This window comes from Papio anubis, chromosome 3 (genome assembly GCF_008728515.1).
Source record: "Papio anubis isolate 15944 chromosome 3, Panubis1.0, whole genome shotgun sequence".
Taxonomy (NCBI): domain Eukaryota; kingdom Metazoa; phylum Chordata; class Mammalia; order Primates; family Cercopithecidae; genus Papio; species Papio anubis.
The window spans coordinates 20,079,143-20,099,358 of NC_044978.1; the positions used below are offsets into that span (position 1 = coordinate 20,079,143).

General features: G+C 35.1%; 1 protein-coding gene across 12 annotated transcripts in view; it reads left to right on the forward strand.

Annotated features, from left to right (window-relative positions):
* NEK1 (NIMA related kinase 1) overlaps positions 1 to 20,216 on the forward strand; it is a 212,397-nt gene that overhangs the window by 68,875 nt on the left and 123,306 nt on the right. For all 12 annotated transcript variants that reach the window (XR_004182615.1, XR_004182613.1, XR_004182616.1 and 9 more), the window contains one exon: positions 1,476 to 1,578. Coding sequence is in view for 8 of the 12 variants with exons in the window: in XM_031664176.1 (XP_031520036.1) it covers positions 1,476 to 1,578 (103 nt within the window). In the remaining 4 variants the exon portion in view is untranslated. Of the gene's footprint in view, positions 1 to 1,475; positions 1,579 to 20,216 lie in introns of those variants that run through there.

The window sequence follows — 20,216 nt, forward strand, 5'->3', positions numbered from 1 at the left end:
TATATAAATGGGGCTATAGCAAAGCAGGATATAGCCTTACATGGATATATGCAGGAGATAAATTACATTCAGAACAGATAAGTGTTATTAATCTCAGAATTTTCCAGTGGCTGATGGGACTGCTAGGGGACAGCACAGGTGCACTACAGAGGCATGAACAAATTTCTCATTCATTGTGTTCAACCTACTCAGGCTAACATGGCATTGGTGAAGTGGATTTCGGGATTTAGTGATGTGAAACTAGATTAAGATTTAGCTACCCAAACACATCTGAGAGCAATAGTAACTGGCCTTTAAACTAGCTATAGAGATTATATAATTCTAGAAAATTCCCATGATGGAAATTTCATAAGAATCTTTTTTAAGTACTACATGAGATAAATGAACCTTAGATCACTGTCATTCATAGTTATATGATGGAATAGATTTTTAGGTTTTACAGCTTAGTTTCATATTTCAAATATTTTTGTTTCAGTTAGTAATCATTGCCAAAGAATGTAAAAGAAGCAGTTATTTGGTATATGAAAATCAGAAATACTCAAATTTTACTACGAGACTGAGATTTATTTCATGTAATTTTCAGGACATAATTTAGTTATGGACCCAAAGAAAGCCCATATAGGAAGTTTCTGTGCCTTACTAGTCAAAATACAAGTAGAAACACAGCCAACAACTTGCTCATCTTTCTTCCTTACCTCCAAAATTTACTGCAATTGATGCCATGCTATGAGTTCTCTGATAACTGGGGCTGGGTTTTATCTATCTTTGTATCTTCCATACTTAGCATAGTAACTAACACAATGTTTAGTAGATGCTTAATCAGTGTTTGTTATTCATACTTTTTATTTATAGTCTAAGATCAGCATGTTTACATTCTTTCATAATTGTCAGAGAAAGACACAAAAGTAAAATTGGAAAAGGTTAAAACAAATAATTCTGTTTTTAATCTTTTCCCTAATCTATCCATTTTACTTTTTATAGTTGTAATATTTAGAGAATTCAAACATAGCTTTTTACTTTTTTTTTTGAAAATTCACACTTAAGTAAAGCTTTAGTTCTTTTTAATTTTTTAAATTGCTGCTGTACTGCTTTTATTTGACTTCGCTACTAAGATTCTTATTATATTGGATACAGAGTTCTGAAATAAACTTGGCAACTTCTCAGATTCTTCCATAATTAAGTGTATCTAAAATAATTGTATATGTTTAAGTAAGTAGAATAGATCAAATAAATATAAAAGAAACCATCTTGTGAAGACTTAGAGTAGAATTATAGATTTTACTTGTATTTAAAATAATAAAGAATGTGATTTAAGTAGTAGATGTCAATATATATATAGTGATTTCTTCATTACAGAGAAAGTGTTTCATCAGCCTTCATATTCTGAAATAAAAAAAATTCAGATAAATGTAATTTTTAACTTTTTAGAATATTTTATGTTCAAGATGGCTGACTTTGTGATTTGTTCAAATTAGGCAAAAAGGGCAGCTAGCTGTAGAAAGAGCTAAACAAGTAGAAGAGTTCCTGCAGCGAAAACGGGAAGCTATGCAGAATAAAGCTCGAGCCGAAGGACATATGGTATGAATTTTGTTTGTTTGTTTCTGAGATTTTGAATGTATTAGTATTCCAAGTGAAGGTCTGGAATAAGGTAAGTGTAAGTAAAAACAATGACAATCTAACAATCTAGGCATAATAAGAGGCAGTAAAGATACTCAGAAGTCATTTGCAGAGTATCAAATTGGGATATCTTAACTCATTTACCTTCTCTTCTGCTATCTCTTATACCAGGGGTGGAATTCTGTTGTTGCTTTGGTTAATTGGGAGTAAGTTCATACCTGTATCCTTCCTTTAAAAGAGTATAAATGGGTATAGCAACCCAGATATTTATATTAAAGAAATAAGTTCTTAGATTGCTGCATGTTTTTTTTTCCCCGAATATGCTTTTGGTTTTACATACTTTTAAGTGGCAAAGAATTTTAGAAGAAAAATGGGAAACAAATATTTGGGTAAGTATATATGTAAACTATGCATTTGCTCAAAAGCAGTTTAGAAGTAGAATTATAGTAAAGTCTCCAGTTATGCCATTTAACTAAATTGAGTCATGTATACAAGAAAATATTACGTTTTTAGAAAATCATTTCAATCATTAAAACTCTTTTTTTCTCTTTGGTATTTAACAGGATTTGAGATAGTTAAAACTCTTGATAGTTTGATTTGTAGAGGTGCACAAATGCCTTTTGACATTTTGTCTACAGAACAACTGATGATTATGTCTGTCAGCTCAGCAACCCATGAAGCATCACATTTATATAGGAAATAGGTTAATTAGATGGTAATATATTTTAATAAGACATTACATATCTGTTTTAAGTTCATAAGTGGTATCTTTGTGAGTTAATGTAGTTCAATATAATATGTCTTTTCTTTGAAACAATGTCATAGAAACATAGTTAAATTTGTAAATAGTTACCCTTTATATTGTTAACATAGATACTTCAATTTGTTTTTCTACATCCAAAATTAATCTGTATTTGTATCTTTCCGTTAGATAGTAAATGAGAACCTCCAGCCTTTTCCTTTGCTCATATCTCCCATGTTAATAGCAGCTGGAATTTTGGTTACACATTTTTTACTTAAAATATTTTTAAAAGAATTGGTAGGTTTGCCGAAATTTACTAATTTCTTTTCTCAACATCATTCCTTATATCTTACTATTCCCCCCTCAGTTTATTTTTTTTCATGCTGGAGAATCTGGTAATTTTTTTTGGAGAGGAACTTTCCAAGATTTGTTGGAAAATGCTCTAATTTTGTCCTCATGCTTGAATGATCATTTGTAATGGTGGTCTGCTGGTGAATTTGATTAGCGTTTGTTTGTCTGAAAAAATATTTTGCTTTTGTTTTTAACAAATATTTTGGCTGGATATTGTATTATAGGCTGAAACTTTACCTCTGGCTTGCCCTATTTCTGACAAGAACTATGCATTCATTCTTATCTTTTTCCTCGGTATGTAATGTATCTTTTTTCTCTACTTTAAAATTTTTCTCTTTATCACTAGAATCAATTTGATTATGATGTGGTGTGTGTGTGTGTGTTTTTTTTTGAGACAGAGTCTTACTCTGTCACCCAGGCTGCAGTGCAGTGGCGGGATCTTGGGTCAGTGCAACGTCCGCCTCCCTGCCTCAAGCGAGTCTCATGCCTCAGCCTCCCAAGTAGCTGAGATCACAGGTGTGTACCACCACACCCATCTAAGTTTTGTATTTTTTTAGTAAAGATGGGGTTTCACTGTGTTGGCCAGGCTGGTCTTGAACTCCAGACCTCAGGTGATCCATCTGCCTTGGCCTCCGAAAGTGCTATGATTACAAACATGAGCCACTGCACCCTGCTTGTGTAGTTATCTTCATGTTTATTTTGTATAGGGGTTCATTGAGCTTCTCAGATCTGTGGGTTTATGATTTTCATCAAATCTGGAAATTTTTCATCGATTATTTCTTTCTTTCTTTTTTTTTTTTTTTTTGACACAGAGTTTCACTCTTGTTGCCCAGACTGGAATGCAGTGGCGCAATCTCGGCTCACTGCAACCTCCAACTCCCAGGTTCAAGTGATTCTCCTGCCTCAGCCCTCTGAGTCTGGGATTCCAGGCATCCATCACCATGCCGGGCTAATATTTTGTCTTTTTAGTAGAGACGGGGCTTCACCATGCTGGCCAGGCTGGTCTCAAACTCCTGACCTCTCAGATGATCCACCTGCCTCGGCCTCCCAAAGTGCTGGGATTACAGGCATGAGCCACCACGTCGAGCCCATTATTTACTCAAAAAATGTTTTTCTGTTTGCCTCTCTGCCTCTTCTAGGTCTCTGGTACACATATATTAGACCACTTTGTACACTACCAACCATTCACTGATGATGCTCTTTATTTTGTTCAGTCTTTTTTTTTTTCTGTGTGTTTCATTTTGGATTGTTCTATTGCTGTGTCTTCAAGTACATTAATCTTTTTTTCTGCTGTGTCTGTTAATTCTATGCAGACATTATATGTTTTCCATCTCAGAAATTGTTTTTTGTTTATTTATTTTTCGAGACAGAGTTTTCACTCTTGTTGCCCAGGCTGAAGTGTAGAAACATGATCTCGGCTCACTGCAACCTCTGCTTCCTGGGTTCAGGAGATTCTTCTGCCTCAGCCTCCCGAGTAGCTGGGATTACAGGCATGTGCCACCACACCCAGCTAATTTTTTTGTATTTTTTAGTAGAGATGGGGTTTCACCATGTTGGCCAGGCTGGTTTCAAACTCCTGACCTCATGTGATCTGCCAGCCTTGGCCTCCCAAATTCCTGAGATTATAGCCGTGAACCACCATGCCCGGCCAGAGATTGAATTTTTTATGTTAAAGTTGATTTGGATTGTTTTTATACCTTCCATGTCCCCCACTTTTCTTCATATTCTTAAACATATGGAATATAATTATAATAGCAGTTTTCATGTCCTTATCTATTAATTCTACCATCTGTGTCATTTCCGAGTCTCTGTTGATTGATTTTTTTCCCTCATTAGGGTCATCTTTTTTTCTTTACATGTCTGGTAATTTGTAGTTGGATACCAGGCATTGTGTATTTTATAAATATTTGTGGACTTTTTTTTCTGGGATTGCAGTTAAGTTACTTGGAAATAGTTTGAGTCTTTCAAGGTTTGCTTGTAAACTTTGGCTGTAAGCTTTGCTAGGCCGGTACAGAACAGTCTTTAGTCTAGTGTTAATTTGGCCTCACTGCTATAGCAGTACTCTTTTGAATACCCAATGCTTTATTAGTTTGGAGGTCTTTTCAGTTTGGCTCTTGGAAACATGAGACATTTGCAGCCCTGATTGAACCTCAGGTATTATTGACAATATGTTGTTTGTCATTCAGCAGGAAGCTCTAGGGACCCTCTTTAGATCTTGAGCACCCTTCCACCATGCAGCTCGTTCTTCTTTGCAACTCTGTTCTGCAAATTCTAGTGTTCTTCAATTTTCCAAGGTCTGAATGCTGTTTCCTCAACTCAGGGGACTGCCAAACTCTGTTTGGTTACCTTCTGTCTGTGTTGCAGCCAGGAAACCCTTGCCAGTCAGTAAGGTGGGCAGCTGTTGGATTTACCACCTTTGTTTTCCTTCTCTCAAGGATCACTTTCCTGTGCTGTCTGTTGTCCAGTGTTTGAAAACCATTTCATATGTTTTGTTCGGACTTTTAGTTGTTTAAGATGGGAGGGCAGATCTGTTACTTCATCATGGCTGCAAGTGAGCCTCGAATAATAATTTGGCTGGATAAGGAAATATAAATTTGAAGTTTATTTTCCATAGAACTTTAAAGATTCTGCTTTATTATCTTTCTACTTACATTGTTGGTAATGAGACATGTGATGTTCTGGATCTTGTTCTTTTATAAGGAATTCCTTCCTTTCTCGTAACTCTTAGGACTGTTTTTCTATCCTTGATGTTCTGAACTTTACTTGAATATTTCTCAGTTGTTTTTTGTTTTGTTTTTTGTCTTCCTGGCTTAAGTTTCCACTGAATGCTTTCAATGTGAGTACTTATCTTCAATTCTAGGGACATTTGAAATTATAAATTCTTCAAATATTGCTTCTACATTTTCTTCTCAAGAGAACTCCTATTAGACTGATTCATTGGAACCTCTGCATGTAATGTACTTTTTAAAATCTTTTTCTCTCTTTTTACTGTGTTTTGGAAGGATTTCTAGGCCTGATAGTCCAGCTCACTGGAATATATTCTTTAGTTTTGTCTACTCTGCCGTTCAGCTCATCTAATGAGTTTCCTTTTATTTCAAAAAATTACATTTTCATGTCTATGAATTCTAATTAGTTTTCCCATAAAACTCTTTTCTTATGTTTTCATTTCCCTGGTAGTATTATAATTGTTGTAAAGTCTTGTTCTTACTGTGCTGTTGACTACGTTACTTTGGTTTCTTCCATTTTGAAGTTTGTTAGATATTTCGTAGTGTTGGTACTCCTCAAATGTTCAGCACCCTTGCTAGTGTGTTCATGATTGGGAGTATGAATTTTACTGTTCATTGCCTTTGTTTGGGTGACTTCCTGGGAAGATGGCAGTGTGCTAGTGCCATGATCTGTTCTCTGCAGTTTTCAGTGAGAGTGAAGGATGAGTGGGACATACTGGTACTCTCTCAGTGCAAGTGCCTTGATGGCTTATTTTCTGGGCTTAAGAGACTCTCATTCTTCCTAGGTATCACCCAGAGCATTGGCCTGTCCTTTCATTCTATGCTCTTTCTTACCACTCCTGTTTCAAAGTAACTGACGCTGCTTGCTGGTTTGTGGAGATGCTTAGTGTACTGGAGGTAACCCTTTTACTCTAACTACTGTTGTCTGCTATTAGACCTTCTCATGCTCTTAGCTTCCAATATGTCTTAAACCATGCTTTGTGTTACTCACCCTTCTGTGGTAGTACTCTTTCTGACATGTTTTTGCTTTTGTAAATTCACACTTTAAGCTGGTTTTGTGTACTTTCCTGGTCTCTAGTTTCCTTTTAGTCTTAGGACTACCAGGAGTTTTGCTTATTTTTGAATGCTGATATGTATTCACTTAAAATAATTTTTTATACTAAGATTTTGCAGGAAGGAAAGCAGTAGTATTCACTTTGACCTCTTATAATCGGTATTTTTCATTTTATTGTTGTGTTCTTATTTTTTAAAAACATGTTTTATAGAGCTGCAGTACATTTTGAGAATGACTTTTATGTGACTTTCTAAGATTCATTCTGTTAAACTATATTTAATTCCTTTATTCCTTACATGACGTAAAACTTTGCCTTAGAAATATGTGGCTAAAAATGAAGAATTTGTATTTTCTAGTATACTTGGGTGTGTACATCATATATTACTTATTTTATTGATTCACTAAATTAAGGCAATTTGTTAAACACTGGGAGCAGTAAGTATATAAAGCTTGCTCAGAAATAGTTTGTTTCTAAAGTAATTTATAATCTAATGTTGGACAAGAATATCTACACTAGTAATAAGGCAGAGATTAGAAGTGAGTGCTAAGGTTAACTCTGGGCAGGATAAGAAGCCTCACAGATTTTAAGTTCTAAATCGGAACTTTTTTATGGTAAGGCAGAGGTGCTACTTATAATTTGCCTCTTTGTATTCGTTTTCTATTCTGTTAACAATTTACCATAAACTTAGTGGCTTAAAGCAACACAAATTTATTACTCAGACTTTCTTTGGGTAAGAGTCTGGCATGTGCTAGCTGGGTATTCTTCTCATGGTCTCTTAAGGCTGAAATTAAGGTGTCGGCCAGCTGTATTACCACCTAGAGGCTTAGCTAGAGCAAGATCTTCTTCCCTGTTCCCCTCAGGGTATTGGCAAATCCACTTCCTTGTTGCTGTGGAGCTGAGGCCTCCATTGTCTGCGGATTTTGGCCTGGAACCACTCTTAACTCTGAGAGACCACTCTTAGTTACTTGCCAGATGGCCTCCTCAGCAATGGAGAACCTACTGTGCATCAAATCCCTCTCAGGCTTCAAACTCCTGACTGCCCTTTCTACAACCAGCCAGAGAAAACTATGATTTTAAAAGGCTCAGGTGATTAGGTCAGTCCCACCAGATAATCTTTTTATGTTAACAGTCATTGCATCTAACACAGAATCTATCATATTCACAGTCCCGGGGATTATGCAGGGTTGACCCAATGGAGTACAGAGAGATAACAAAAACCTTGAAAGTTTCCTTAGAATTCTGCCTACTATACTCCCTTTGCTCATAATTTTAGAGCCTACATCTGGAGACAGTAGATTAGACTAAGTAGAGGAGCTACTCTTTTTTTTTTTTTTTCAATTCCCTTTCCCTTTCCCTTTTTCCTTTCCTTTTTCTTTTCCTTTCCTTTCTTTCAACGGGGACTCACTCACTCCCTGATTGGATTGCAGTGGCACAATCTTGGCTGATCCTTCCACCTCAGCCTCCCAAGTAGCTGGGACTACAGGCACGTGCCACCATGCCCAGCTAATTTTTTTTTCGTTTTTTTTTTTTTTTTTTTTTTTAGTAGAGATGGAGTTTCACCTTGTTGCCCAGGTTGGTCTCAAACTCCTGGACTCAAGCAGTCCACCCTCCTTGGCCTCCGTAAGTGCTGGGATGAGCCACTCAGGTATGAGCCACCATGCCCAGCAAATAGACTTTATTTTTTATAGCAATTTTAGGTTTGTGGCAAAATTGAGTGGAAAAGTACAAGGATTTTCTATATACCTCATGCCCCCACATATGTGTAGCCTCCCTCGTTATCACCACCCACCAGAGCAGTACATTTGTTACAATTGATGAACCTACATTGACACATCATTATCACTCAAAGTCCATAGTTTACATTAGGGCTCACTCTTGGCGCTAACATTCTATGGATTTAAACAAATATATAATGGTATTTATTTATCACCATTATAATGTCATACACTGTAACATTTATCTGCCCTAGGAGGAGCTACTTTTAAGTGCTGTCTTTAGCAACATACTTTGTATTAGAATATAGTAACCCAGGTTACCATACAAGAGCCTTTTTTTATAATTGGTTTTATTAACATGTAATTTAAATGCAATAAAATTCTAAGTGTATATCTCAATAAGTATTCACAAATGTATGTAGTTACATAGCCACCAACATCATCATATGTAAACTGTTCCGTGGCCCCCCTAAAAGTTTCTTCATGCCCCTTTGAAGTCAGTCACCCCCTCACCACCATCAGCTGTAGGCAACCACTGGTCTACTTCCTGTTACTATAGTTTTGTCCTCTCTAGAATTTAATATAAAATTATGAATCATATAGTATGTAATTTTCTTGTGACTGGAGTGTTATCACTAGTTAGTTGTTTTTTATTCCGAAGTCATATTCCTTTGTATGGATGTACCACATTTTGTTCAATTTCTCTGTTGATGAACACTTGTGTTGTTTCCAAAATAGATGCTTTTAAAGCTCATCGGAGTTACGTGATCACTAAATTCACTTATTTATATACATACCTATATAATTGGCTAGCCTGTCTTCCCTATGGAGCCCTATTTTCTGAGTTAGCATATCCCGCCTCATTATGTGTAACTGAACTAGTGACTGTTATTACACTTAGTCTTCTGAACACTGCTGGAGAAAATTAAAGCTGTGATGATTAATAATGTCTGTTTCTCTGGTTTCAGCCATTTCCTTCTATTCTATGCCATACCATCTCTTACTTTTGAGCCTTATTCCATCACTTATCTATATAAGGAAGTTTCTCCTCAACTTTGCTTCTTTACCGGTACTCTCCTATAGCATATACACACACACATATATAATATATATAATATATATGTAATAATATATGTATGTAGTATATATATTTTCAAATTTCTCACATCATTAACTCTGCATACCTCTGTAGTTATCATCCTATTTCTTTCCTTCTCTTCATAGCCAGACTTTTCAAATGAATGAAACACTTGCTGTCTCTCCTTTGTTATCTACTATTTAGTTTTCAATTTATTGTTAATAGTTTATCATCATATCAAAGAAGTCACTACTATCCATCTTGCCAAATATAATAGACTATTTTTAATCCTCATCTTACTCTGCCTCTCTGTGACATTTGATCATGACCTACTACTTCAAAATTTCCTTCTTCCATGATACCATATTCTCTTGATTTACCCTTTATTTCTCTGGTTACAATTTCTTAATGCCTTCTATAGAATTCTTTTCTTCTCAGTCTTTAAATGCCAATATTCTCTGCGGCTCTGTCTTTGCTATTTTCTCACTATAAATAATATCCTGGGGCGATCTCACTGATAATTCTACTAGATGACTTGAAAATCTGTAACTCAGACTGCTCTCCTAACTTCTGTCCTGTTTATCCAGTTGCCTTCTGGATGTTGTTTCCCAGGTGGTGCATTGGCACCTCATTTTTTGAACATTTCATTTTCAAATGATCATATAGTAATATAGACTTTTTTCCAGGAATTTTAACACGTGTAAATTCATGCAACCAGCACCACAATCAAGTTACAGAACAATTCCATCAGCCCCCTAACTCTTACGCTATTTTTCTGTAGTCACACTCTCTCCTTCTACCCCCAACACCTTGGCAACCATTTTGTCTTTTCCAGAGTGTCTTGTAAATTGTATGTGTGTATGCATACAGATGCTCCTTGACTTATGATGGGGTTACATTTTGATGAACTATTGTAAATTGAAAATATTTAGTCAAAACTGTATTTATTGCACTTAACCTACGAAACATGGCTTAGCCTGGCCTACTTTAAACGTGCTAAGAACGCTTAATTAGCCCACAGTTGGGCAAAATCATTTAACACAAAGCCTATTTTGTAATAAAGTGTTCAATATTTCATATAATTTATTGAATACTGTACTGAAAGTGAAAAACAGAATGGTTGTATGGGTACTTAAGGTACATTTTCTAGTGAATGCTTTTCACTTTCACACCATTGTAAAGTTGAAAAAGCGTAAGTTGAACTATAGTAAGTCGGAAACTGTCTGTACACGTACTGGTATGTTGTAACCTTTTGTGACTGGTTTCTTTCCTGCACCATAATGATATTCATGCAAGTTGTTGCATGTGTAAATAGCTTGTTTAATTTTGCTGCTGAGTAGTACTCCATTGAATGGATGTACAACAGTTTGTTTATCCATTTGCCAGTGGTGAGACATTTGAGATGTTTCCAATTTTTGGTAATTATGAATAGAGCTGTTTTGATCATTTATTTACAGGTTTTTGTGTGAGGTCTAGTATTTATTTCCATAGGATAAATACCCAGGAGTGGGTTTGCTGGATCATATTGTAAGTGTACATTTAACCTGATTTTTTAAAATCTTTTTTTTCCAAAAGTGTTTGAAACATGTTGCATTCCCATCAGCATTGTACTCGAATTCCAGTTGCTCTGCATCCTCATCAGCATTTTTTGTCAGTGTTATTTTAGCCATCTAAACCATGTGTAGGGATATATCACTGTGGCTGAATTTGGATTTCTCTAAATGTTAATGATGTTGAATATCTTTTCATATTTGCCATCCTTATATCCTTTTAGAGAAAGGTCGTTGTCCATTTTAATTGTATGTTTTCTTATTCTTTAGCTTGGAAAGTTCTATTATATTCTCTGAATACAAGTCTTTTATTGGATAAATAATTTGCCAATACTTTCTCCTAGTCTGAAACTTAGCTTTTCATTCCCTTAACAGAATCTGTTGCAGAGGATGAGGTTTTAATTTTGTTGAAGTCCAGTTTGTCATTTTTTTTTGTTTGGATCATGCTTTTCATGTTATGTCTGAGAACTCAGCTTATCCAACAATCATGAAGATTTTTTATTTTTTCTTCTAAAGTTTTTATGGTTTTCATTTCTACCTTTAGATTTATGATCCAGGAAGAAGACATTTATTATAATGATATACACATAGCATAAAATGTATTCCCTTAATCTTTTTAAAGTATACAGTTCAGTGGCATTAAGTACATTCACAACGTTGTCTTCCTTGATTTCTATTTTGCTCTTTTTTTATTTTTAAATTTTTACGGATACATAATAGTTGCACATATCTGTGGGGTACATGTGATATTTTGATTCAAGCATACGATTTGTGATGTCTTGTTTTTTGAGGTAGCAACTTAAAACATTGAATTGAGACCTTTCTTCTTTTCTGATAGTGGTATTGCGTTTTATAAATTTCCCTCTAAGCATTGCTGTAGCCATATTCTACAAATTTTCTATGTTGTGTTTTCATTCTCATTCAGTTCAAAATGTATTCTAGTTTTTCTTGAGATACCGTCTTTGGCCCATGGATTACGTAAAAGTATTCTGTTTAATTTCCAAGTGTTTGAACATTTTCTTATTATCTCTGTTGTTTTCTAGTTTTATTTCATTTTGGTCATAGGACATGCTTCGTAGAATTTCAGTTAGTCCTTTTACATTTGTTAGGGTTTGTACTTTGATCTAGTGTATGATCTGTCATGGTGAATGTTCCACATGTACTTGAATGGAATGGGTATTCTGCTGCTGTTGGGTGGAATATTAGTTTTATTAGATCCATTTGGTGTATGTTTTATTCTTCTTGATCCATACTGAAAGCCTGTCTACATTCTATTTGATACTAAGGAAGTCTTCAAATATAATTGTGGATTTGTCTGTTTCTCCTTTTAGTTCTGTCAGTTTTTTCTTTCTTTGTTTTCTTTTGCAGTGTAGCAAGTTACCACAGTTTAGCAGTTTATCTCACAGTCTCTGTGGATTAGGAGTCTGGGCACAGCTTATCTAAGTCCTCTACTTAGAGTATCACAGGACTGTAATATGGTTAGCCAGTATGCATTCTTATCTAGAAGCTCATTTGAGGAAAAATTTATTTCCAACCTATTTCATGTTAGAGAATTTATTTCCTCATGGCTTAATGAACAAGGGCCCCAAGCTGCTTGCTGGCTGTTGACTTGAGGTCTCTCTCAGTTCCTAGGGGCCACCTGCATTTGTAGAGACATTTCTTGACACATGGACATCTTCAACATGTCTACTTACTTTATCAAGCAAGGGCAACCTGTGGAGGGTGTATGCTAGCAAGGGTAGAATGGTATATAACGTGACAATTACAGGAGTGACATCCATTATGTTTGTCATAGTCTTTTGGTTAAAAGCAAATCACAGGTCCTCCCCACGCTCTCAGGAGGGGATTTTACAAGATTATAAACATTAGGAGCTGGGCATCATGGAGGCAATCTTAGAGGCAGTAAGGCATGTCCTTGGTATTTTTTTGTTTTGAAGATTTTTTTTATGGTAATATACCCATTCCAGCTTCTTTCGTTTACTGTTTGTGTGGTATATCTTGTTCCCTTTTACTCTCAATTTACCTGAATGATTGTTTGAGGTGAGTTTTTTATAGTGAATTTATGGTTGCTTTATGTGTTTGTAAAAAATCTAGTCTAACAATTCCTGTCTTTTAATTAGTGTGTTTAAGTAATTATATTACAATTATTATACTTAAAGACAATATAATTATTGATATGTTAGGATTTACATCTCACATTCTAGTATTTGTTTTGTGTTTATACTCTATGATTTTGTTTCTCTTACCATTTTCCTGCTGCCTTTAGATTATTTGGACACTTTTTAATATTCCATTTTAATTAATCTATTGTGATTTTGGCTATATTTTTCTTTTAGTATAACTTCTTTGTGGTTGCTCCAGGGGTTAAAAATACATACTTTTTACAATCTGTTTATAAACAATATTATACTATTTCAGTTGGAACATAGAAATCTTTCCAACATAGTAGCCTCTTTACCCTCTCCCCTTTATGGTGTAGTTCTCTTGTATTACATTAGCACACATTAAAATAACACCAGGAAATGTTATACCTTTGCTTTTAACTGTCAAACATGTTTAATAACTCTAAGAGAAAAGGAATACTTTGTTATATATTTATACAAATACTTATTTCTATTACTTTTCGTTGATTCCTAATGTTTCAAGTTTTCTTCTTCTTTCCCTTTCCCTGAAGAGATTCCTTTAGCAGCTCTTTGAGATCAGGTCTGCCAACTATAGATTCCTTTACTTTATTTGAGAATGTCTTGTTTCATCTTCATATCTGAATGGTGTTTTCACAGGATGCAATATTCTTGGTTGACTGCATATTTCTTTTCTCACGTAAAAATGTTACTTTCTGGCTTTCTATCCTCCATAGTTTTCAGTGGGAAATTCTTACATGAATATTCAAATGCTTTTTCTCCTGTAGTTAATGTTTTGTTACCCTCTGGACACTTTCAATATTTTTTCTTTGTCTTTAGTATTCAGCAGTATGATTAAGTCATCTCTGGAAATGGATTTTTGGGGATTTATTCTATTTATGGTTTGCTAGTTTCTTGACTTTACAATGTTATGGATTACACGAAACTTGTCATGTTTTAAGCCATTATTTCTTCAAATATTTTTTCAACACTGCACTCTTTCTCTTCTTCTGGTTCTCTGATGGCATGAAATGTTAGACTTTTTGTTTTTCTCCCGCAGGTTTGTAAACCTTTTAAAGAGGTTCTAACAGATTCAGGTCTTAAGCCCAATATGTGTTTCCTGATATTTTAAAATATCAAATAAGCCTGAACAGTTATGATTAAATTCTGAGTCTGAAGGATTAACCCTCTGGAATTGGTAACCTGCTATAGTTAAGTTGTTTGAACAGTACGTTTTATTAACTGTTTTGGGAAACCACAGTGAATTAAAACATGCTTTCTATGGGCAAATGTAAATAGTTTTTAGGTTGAATTATAGGTTAAAGAAATGTATTTCAAAATAATTTTATGTGCTTTTATTTACTTTTGTTATTATTATTATTATTTTTATTTAGAGATGGAGTTTCCCTCTGTCACCCAGGTTAAATTGCAGTGGTGCAATCTATAGCTCACTGCAGCCTCAAACTCTTAGGCTCAAGTGTTCCTCCCACCTCAGCCTCCTGAGTAGCTGTAGCTGGGTCTACAGGTGCTTGCCATCATGAGTGGCTAGTTTTTTAATCTTTTTGTAGAGTTAGGTCTTGCTGTGTTGCCCAAGCTGGCCTCAAACTCCTGGCTTCAAGTTATCCTCCCATATCAGTCTACCAAAATACCGGACTACGTCCATGAGCCACTGTGACTGGTCTCATGCTTTTTGATGAATTTAAAATTTTCCCTGTATAGGTAACTGAAACTTTAAAAAAAATAATAATAATAATAAAGAGGCAGTTTAGGGAAACTCTGTCAAGAAGACTTCAAGCCAAATGTTATTTGTTGGTGGTGGTTTTGTATTTATGTGTGTGTCAGAGGGAAGGTGGATTTGCTCTGGCCATTATTAATAAAATTAATTAAATGACTGTAAATCTAATCCTGATAGTAAGTCTTTGTAGTGGGAATTTTTATTCCAGTATTACTGATTTCAAAACTGGCCCAGAGTTACTAGTACTTTGCCCAAGATTACGTAGTAATGCCCAGAAACAGGGTGCAAACCCAGAATGTCTGACTTTCAAGATTATGCTTTTAGCCGTTTTACTATGTTGTTTGTTCCTTTTTAAATGGCGTATTACTATTTGCTTTAGTTTAAGCAAAACTTGTAGATATGGCAGCATTGCAAAGCAAGGGCAGGCAAATATTTTTCCTGTAAAAGGCCAAATAGTAAATATTTTAAGCTTTAAACCATATGGTGTTTTGTACAACTGTTCAACTCTGCCATAGTAGTAAAAGACTAAACAAATGAGTGTGTCTGTGCTCTAGTAAAGCTTGAGTTTGGAAATAAGACAGCAGACTAGATTTGACGTGTTGATAATAGTTGCTGATCTTTGCTATAGACTATCCTGTATAGTAAATTAGTTCTTCAACACTGTTTATTTTGAAAAGATTATTTTCTTCAGATCTTCTTTAAAAAATATTCCTTTATTATTCTAAAATAATGTTTGGGCTGGGTGCGGTGGCTCATGCCTGTAATCTCAGCACTTTGGGAGGCCGAGGCAGGAATTCGAGACCAGCCTGGCCAAACATGATAAAATCCCATCTCTACTAAAAATAAAAAAATTTAGCCAGGCATGGTGGTGCGTGCCTGTAATTCTAGCTACTTGGGAAGTTGAGTGTGGCAGGAGAATCTCTTTAACCCGGGAGGTGGAGGTTGCAGTGAGCCAAGATTGCACCACTGCACTCCAGCCTGGGCGACAGAACGAGACTCGTTCTCAAACAAAATGAAATAAAAATAAGATAAAATAATGTTTAGTACATAGAAAATAATATGTATAATATATGTGTAAATTAAAAAGCAAAATAATATACCCAGAAGATTGAACACTATTAAGTAGCTTGTGTACTCTTCCCTAACTCAAGGATTGGCAAACATTTTTCTGTAAAGGGCCAGATAGTAAGCATTCATGGCTTTGCTTGGCTATAAGGTCTCTATCATAGCTACTCAACTTTGCATTATAGCACAAAAGCAGCCATAGGTAATGTGTAAATCAGTAAGCATGAATGTGTTCCGGTAAACTATTTATGGGCACTGAAATTAGAATTTCACATAATTTTCATGTGTTATGAAATATCCTTCTTTTCATTTTTCCATACCATTAAGAATTTGAACACCATTCTTAGCTTTTGGACCATACAAAAACAAGTGGTGGGCTGGATTTGGACCATGGACCATAGTTTTCCAACCATCATGTCATCTTTTTTTCTCCACCTTTCCCTGCAGGTAGCCATTATCCTGAATTTTGAATTCATCATTCCTGTAGATTTCTTAAAATACTCTTTTTCACACACATATGTGTGATTAAACAGTACCTTGCTCTGTTTTATTTTTGAGTATTATAAAAATTATACCGTTTATAAACTGAGACATTTTTCATTCAACATTTTTCTTTTTTTTTTGAGATGGAATTTCGCTCTTGTTGCCCAGGCTGGAATGCTGTGGCACGATGTTGGCTCACTACAACCTCCCCCTCCCGGGTTCAAGCAATTCTCCTGCTTAGCCTCCCAAGTAGCTGGGATTACAGGCATGCACTCCCATACTCGGCTAATTTTGTATTTTTAGTAGAGACAGGGTTTCACCATGTTGGTCAGGCTGGCCCCGAACTCCTGACCTCAGGTGAGCCACTGCGCCCGGCCCATTCAACATTTTTCTAAAATTCATTCATATTTTCAAGTATTGCTGTATGACATTCCATTGTGTGACTGTACCACAATTATTCTCCTGACAGTAATTAATTATTTAGGTTGGTTCCAGTTCATCTTTGAACATTCTTGTAGATATATCCTGGTACACATGTGCAAGAGTTTTTCTTGGTTATCTTCTGTTGAATAACCTAACAGAAGAACCTCTGAATTTTACAAAAATGATGAAGCAGCATCATTTCCCTTGAGAAATGTTACTTTCTTATTAACTCACCTTAAATCATACTGTTTTTATTTATACTAATGGAAAACCTACCTTACAAAATGTGCAGTTAACTGTTAAACTTTTCATTCATTCTTTCATTCATTCATTTAATTTTATACAAACATTAATGACTGTAATATGTTAAGTTTCATGCTAGCAGGAAAATATAAGCGGTAAAGGAGATAGACAAGTAAACCAACAATTAAGTAATAATAACTATTTTTTGAAAGCTTATTATGCCAGGCATCATGTTAAGCAATTTATATGCATTCCCTCTGTATTAGTCTGCTAAGGCTGCTGTAACCAAAGACTACAAAGTAAGTGGCATCAACAACACAAATTTATTATCTCAGAGTTTTCAGGGCAAGAAGTCCAAGATCAATGTGTCAGCAGAGTTGTTTCCTTCTGGGGGCTTTGAAGAAGAATCTGTTCCATGCCTCCTTCCTACCTTTTGGTTATTGGATGGCAATTTTTGACCTTCCTTGGTATATATTACCAGCATCCTGATCTCTGCCTTCATTTTCATGTCATGTTCCTCCTGTGTGTGAGTCTGTCTTCAGATTTTCCCTGTTTATAGGGACACCAGTCCTACTGAATTAGGACCTGTCCTGATGACCTCATTTTAACTTCTCAAACATCCTATCTCTAAGTAAGGTTAATTCTGAGGTACTAGGGGTTGAGACTTTAACATATGAATTTATGAGGGGCACAGTTCAACATAACAATCTCTTAGTATTTCCAAAAATTCTGGGTAACTCTGTCAAACTTTGATGTGCTAGTCACGTTATAGAGTATGTTGCAGTGTAAAAACCCTAGCTATCAAAAAGTAGTTTCTGCCCAAGTCCAAAAAGAATGGTATAGACTTACTTTTCCCTGTCCCTCTAAATCTAACTAAATACCCGGGAAATTATTTAGCATACAATTATAATTGGATTATAAATGCCAGAAAGAAGGTGAACTGGCAAGAGACCTCAGGACTTGAGAAATAACATTGGAGTTCTCTGGGTTTTCTGTCTCCCGTATATCTTGGACCGGGTATTAGAGAGGCCTGCAACCCAGATCCACTATAGACAAAAAACAATATTAAACAAGAAAAGCCTGCTCTTACTCACCAAAGGACTGGAAAAGGGAAATCCCAACAAAGATAGGGAACCTCAACATTTTCCTGACCCCAGGGACCTGATGAATGATTCAAGCTCAGGACAGTGATGAAGCCTCAGGCTATCCCAGCCCCCCTCCACAGCTTGTTCATGGTACCTCCACCATGGAAGTCTCCCAGGAAGAGCTGGTAGCCCAGAGAACCAACTTCCATTCTCGCAAGACAGCAGCAGCAGTGATTGAGTAGGAGCTCCAAAAGCACCAGAAGAATGAAGCAGACCAGAATAGTATCACAAGTTTTCAGAAAACCGAACTGCAATTGGAACTAAAGCCCACAAAAGTAGGCTAGAAGCTGATTGCTAAACTTTGACAGGCTACTTCCTGCATAAAATAAATTAAGCAGGACTATGAATCTTCTGACATAATAACTTGTCAAACCAAGCTGAATGCAGCAAAAACACAATTTGTGTGAGAAATGACATGGATTTGACATTCACATCAAGATGAATCAGATGTAGGAATTACCTGACAAGGGTTTCAAAGTTGCTATGATAGAAATGCTTACAATCAATTATCTTAAATTATCTTAAAATGATAAAAAGGGAAAACCTCAGCAAACAAATAGAAGTTTTAAGGAAGAATTAAATGGAAATTATAGAACTGAAAAACACAATAATCAAAATTAAAATTCACAGATTAGACTCAGTAGTACAGCGGAGATGATGACAGAAGATAGAATCAGTGAATTGAACAACAGAGTAAAAATACTGAAAATTATCAGTCTCGAGAATTTATAGGACAATACAAAAATTTAACATTGTATCTTCAAAGCTTAAAGGACAGGAGAAAGTGTGTGACTGAAAAATATATTTGAAGAAATAGTGACTGAAAATTTCTCACATTTGGTGAAGACATAAACCTACAGATTTAAGAAGCTGATCAAACCCTACAATAAGATAAACTCGAATCCACACTAAGAAATGTTTTTAAAAAGACAAATCTGAAAAATGGGAGAGAGAAATTACACATTCCATATGAAGGTACACCAATTTGAATAACAGCAGGTTTCTCATCTGAAACCGTGGAGTTTAGAAGGAAGTAGTACAACATTTTTCAGGTGCTGAAAGAAGAAAAAGTACTATCAATCTTTAATTCTATATCTGACCAAAACTGTCCTTTTGGAATGAAGTGGAAATAAAGACATTCTCAAATGCAGGAAACTAAAAGAATTTGTTTGTAATAGAGCAAAATTAAGTTACTAAGGACAAAGAGATAAAAAGAGACATAGTAACAAAATAATCATGCATTAAGAAGTTATTGCAATCCTAAATATGTATACACCAAATAACCATACTTTAAAATATAGAGAGCAGAAACTAATAGAGCTGAAAGAATAAATAAACAGGTTCACAATTATAGTTGGAGACTTGAACATCCTACTCGCAGCAATTGATAGAACTACTAGACAGAAAATCAGCAAGGATATAGAATAGCTAAACACCATCACGAACCACCAAGATCTAATTTGCACTTACAGAATATTCTACCCCACAATAGCAGAATACACATTTTAAGCACCCATCAACAATTCAAGATATTATACTGAATTATAAAATCTTTACAAATATAGAGAACAGTGGAATTAAACTAGAAATCAGTAGCAGGAAGGTGACAGGAAAATCTCCAAATATTTAAAAATTAACACACTTTCAAATAAACCATGGGTCAGAAGAAATCTGAAAGGAAATTTAGATATACATAGAACAAAATGGAAATAGACACACAACACACAAAAATTTGTGAGATAGAGCTGAAGCATTTCTGTGAGGGAAATTTATAGCACTAAATGCAGACAGTAGAAAAGAATAAATGTCTCAAATCAATGTAAATTCCTCACTCAAAATACTAGGGAAAAAAAAAAAAGAGCAAAATATTCCCAAATCAGGAAGAATGAAGGAAGTAATTAAGAATAGATATCGTTAAAATTGAGACCAGTAATACTAAAGAGTAATGTAATGAAACAAAAAACTGACTCTTAGAAACATAAAAGTGAAATTGATAAGTCTCTAGCAAAATTGACAAAGATGAAAAAGAGAAAAGACACAAATCACCAATATCAGGAATAAAAAAATGGATATAATTATAGATCTTGTAACAATTAAAAGGATAAATTCAACTTTACATTCATAAATTCAACAACTTAGAAGAGATGAACCAATCTATAAAAATCATA